The sequence below is a fragment of the Eimeria mitis genome, genomic scaffold, assembly GCF_000499745.2.
Source record: "Eimeria mitis Houghton genomic scaffold, Emh_scaff2372, whole genome shotgun sequence".
Lineage (NCBI taxonomy): Eukaryota > Apicomplexa > Conoidasida > Eucoccidiorida > Eimeriidae > Eimeria > Eimeria mitis.
In genome coordinates this window covers 7,029-7,336 of record NW_013570708.1, presented here as the reverse complement: position 1 = coordinate 7,336, position 308 = coordinate 7,029, and the positions used below count along the sequence as shown (strand labels likewise).

Sequence of the window (308 nt, the reverse complement as noted above, 5' to 3'; positions counted from 1 at the left end):
ACAACAACAGCAGCAGCAGCAACAACAACAACAACAGCAGCAGCAGCAGCAGCAGCAGCAGCAGCAGCAGGAGATCCAGCAGCAAAATATCCTCACATCAACAATTTAAACTCTCTGCATACAGACTGGGTTTAGGGGTAGAGGGGTTGCTGCGCATAGACGGGGGGGGGCCCCCCCTGAGGCCCCTGAGGGCCCCCAGGAGACGCAGCACCCAGCAGCAGCAGCAGCAGCAGCAGCAGCAGCAGCAGCAGCAGCAGGAGCGGTTGCGGTTGCCACTGCTGCAGCAGAAGCAGCAGCAGAAACAGCAG

General features: G+C 59.7%; 1 protein-coding gene across 1 annotated transcript in view; it reads left to right on the top strand.

Annotated features, from left to right (window-relative positions):
• EMH_0052750 (protein kinase (incomplete catalytic triad), putative) overlaps positions 1 to 308 on the top strand; it is a gene marked incomplete at both ends in the record, with an annotated part of 3,644 nt that overhangs the window by 724 nt on the left and 2,612 nt on the right. The window contains one exon of the mRNA XM_013496910.1: positions 3 to 308. Within this exon, the coding sequence (XP_013352364.1) occupies positions 3 to 308 (306 nt within the window). The remainder of the gene's footprint in view (positions 1 to 2) is intronic.